Genomic DNA, 1484 nt, shown 5'->3' on the forward strand with positions numbered 1-1484 from the left:
CCGATCTCCCCCCTCTCTCTCTCTCTCTTTTTTATCTCCTCTTTTATAAATTTACTTATAATAAAATTAAGCATTATAACGTACTCGTATATAAAAAAACGACACTGACGAAGATTTTCTTCGAAGATAAATAATGTGTTAACCCGTAAAGAACACCTCTCTTTTGAATGGTTTTGTTTAACACGAAATCTGAAAACAATTACGTTCTTTTTTCGAAAATTTAATATTATCAATCGATTGGTCAGACAATTTTACATTGAGAAACACATTTTGCTTTAATTCTGCTTTTTATTTTCAGAAGATATAAAACTTTAAAATAATTCGCTTGGTGCGAATTCGCACCCAGGTGTCCTTTGCGGGTTAACATTAATTTTTTAACAGTATTCAGAAATTCACGTTGCCATGGTCTTTTGAGAAAAAAAAATCTCGCTTTATTCACACGTCGTGTTAGTATCGACATTGTCTTGACAACTCGTGGAATATTAGATTGTACTAAGCAGCACTCGGAAATCGACAGTTGCAACTTAGCCTACCCCCGGTAGATAACACTATGTATAATAATAAGACATCCCTGAGACTTACAATGTTGAAATGGACGAAGTCGATCCTCAACTGGCTGACCTCCGTATCGATCTTCCGTACAACCACCGAGCAGTTCATAGGCCGGTCGATGAGGTTGGGAAAACCAGGACTGGTCACGTAGGTCAGATTATTCTGTACCTCATTGTCGCAGCTTGCCGTGACTGTAAACCATATTAATTGCTGACACAGTTAACGAAATGCCCGTATACTCCACCTGTGAGGGACGTTCGCGTTTCGTACGCTTCGGAATATTTAATTAGCAGGTAAGAACGATGCACGATACACGTACCTTGCGCGCGCGATTTCGTATATATATAGGATTTTACCGTTCGCATTTAAGCCGATCCGAACGGGATCGAGCGCGGAGCTGCTACACGCGTTGAATTCGTTAAAATATAATTCGTGATTACTGTTAATAAGGGATTACATCGCACGAATAATGAATTTGCCGCGGCGTTTAAAGCTCGCAAGCGATCGACGCTCGGGCGTTTAAAGCTAATAATGCGCTTTTAGCCTTCTAAAGTTAAGTGGGAAATCAGACACCTGAGTTCGATACTGGCTTTCCCGGGGAATTTATTCACTGCGCAAACTTCTATACCTCGCCTCTCTCCCTCCCCTACATGATGTTATACGTTAAATGACTCTGTTTTTTTCCGCGACGTCTTTTCGAAATCCATTAATTTTTCACGTTATATAGGATCGATCTAAGATACGTGACGGAAAAACACGGATGCGAAAGTATGCGCGGATTATGACACAAGCCGCTATTAATTGCCCGTGAATAGCGCCTGATGTTGGGTTTTCGCCGAAATTTCCTGTTTGAAATTCACGTCCGCGCGCGGACAGATTAAATGCGAATGCCAGACATTCTAACACTTTCGCGAAGTATCCTCCTTCCCCCC

At 41.0% G+C, this 1484-nt stretch overlaps 1 protein-coding gene across 1 annotated transcript in view; it reads right to left on the reverse strand.

Moving 5' to 3' along the window:
- The window catches only part of LOC105455559, a 9628-nt gene that overhangs the window by 3148 nt on the left and 4996 nt on the right, over positions 1-1484 (reverse strand). The window contains exon 3 of the mRNA XM_011698966.1: positions 583-743. Coding sequence (XP_011697268.1) covers positions 583-743 — 161 coding nt within the window. The remainder of the gene's footprint in view (positions 1-582; positions 744-1484) is intronic.

Source organism: Wasmannia auropunctata, unplaced genomic scaffold, assembly GCF_000956235.1.
Source record: "Wasmannia auropunctata unplaced genomic scaffold, wasmannia.A_1.0 LD335898.1, whole genome shotgun sequence".
Taxonomy (NCBI): domain Eukaryota; kingdom Metazoa; phylum Arthropoda; class Insecta; order Hymenoptera; family Formicidae; genus Wasmannia; species Wasmannia auropunctata.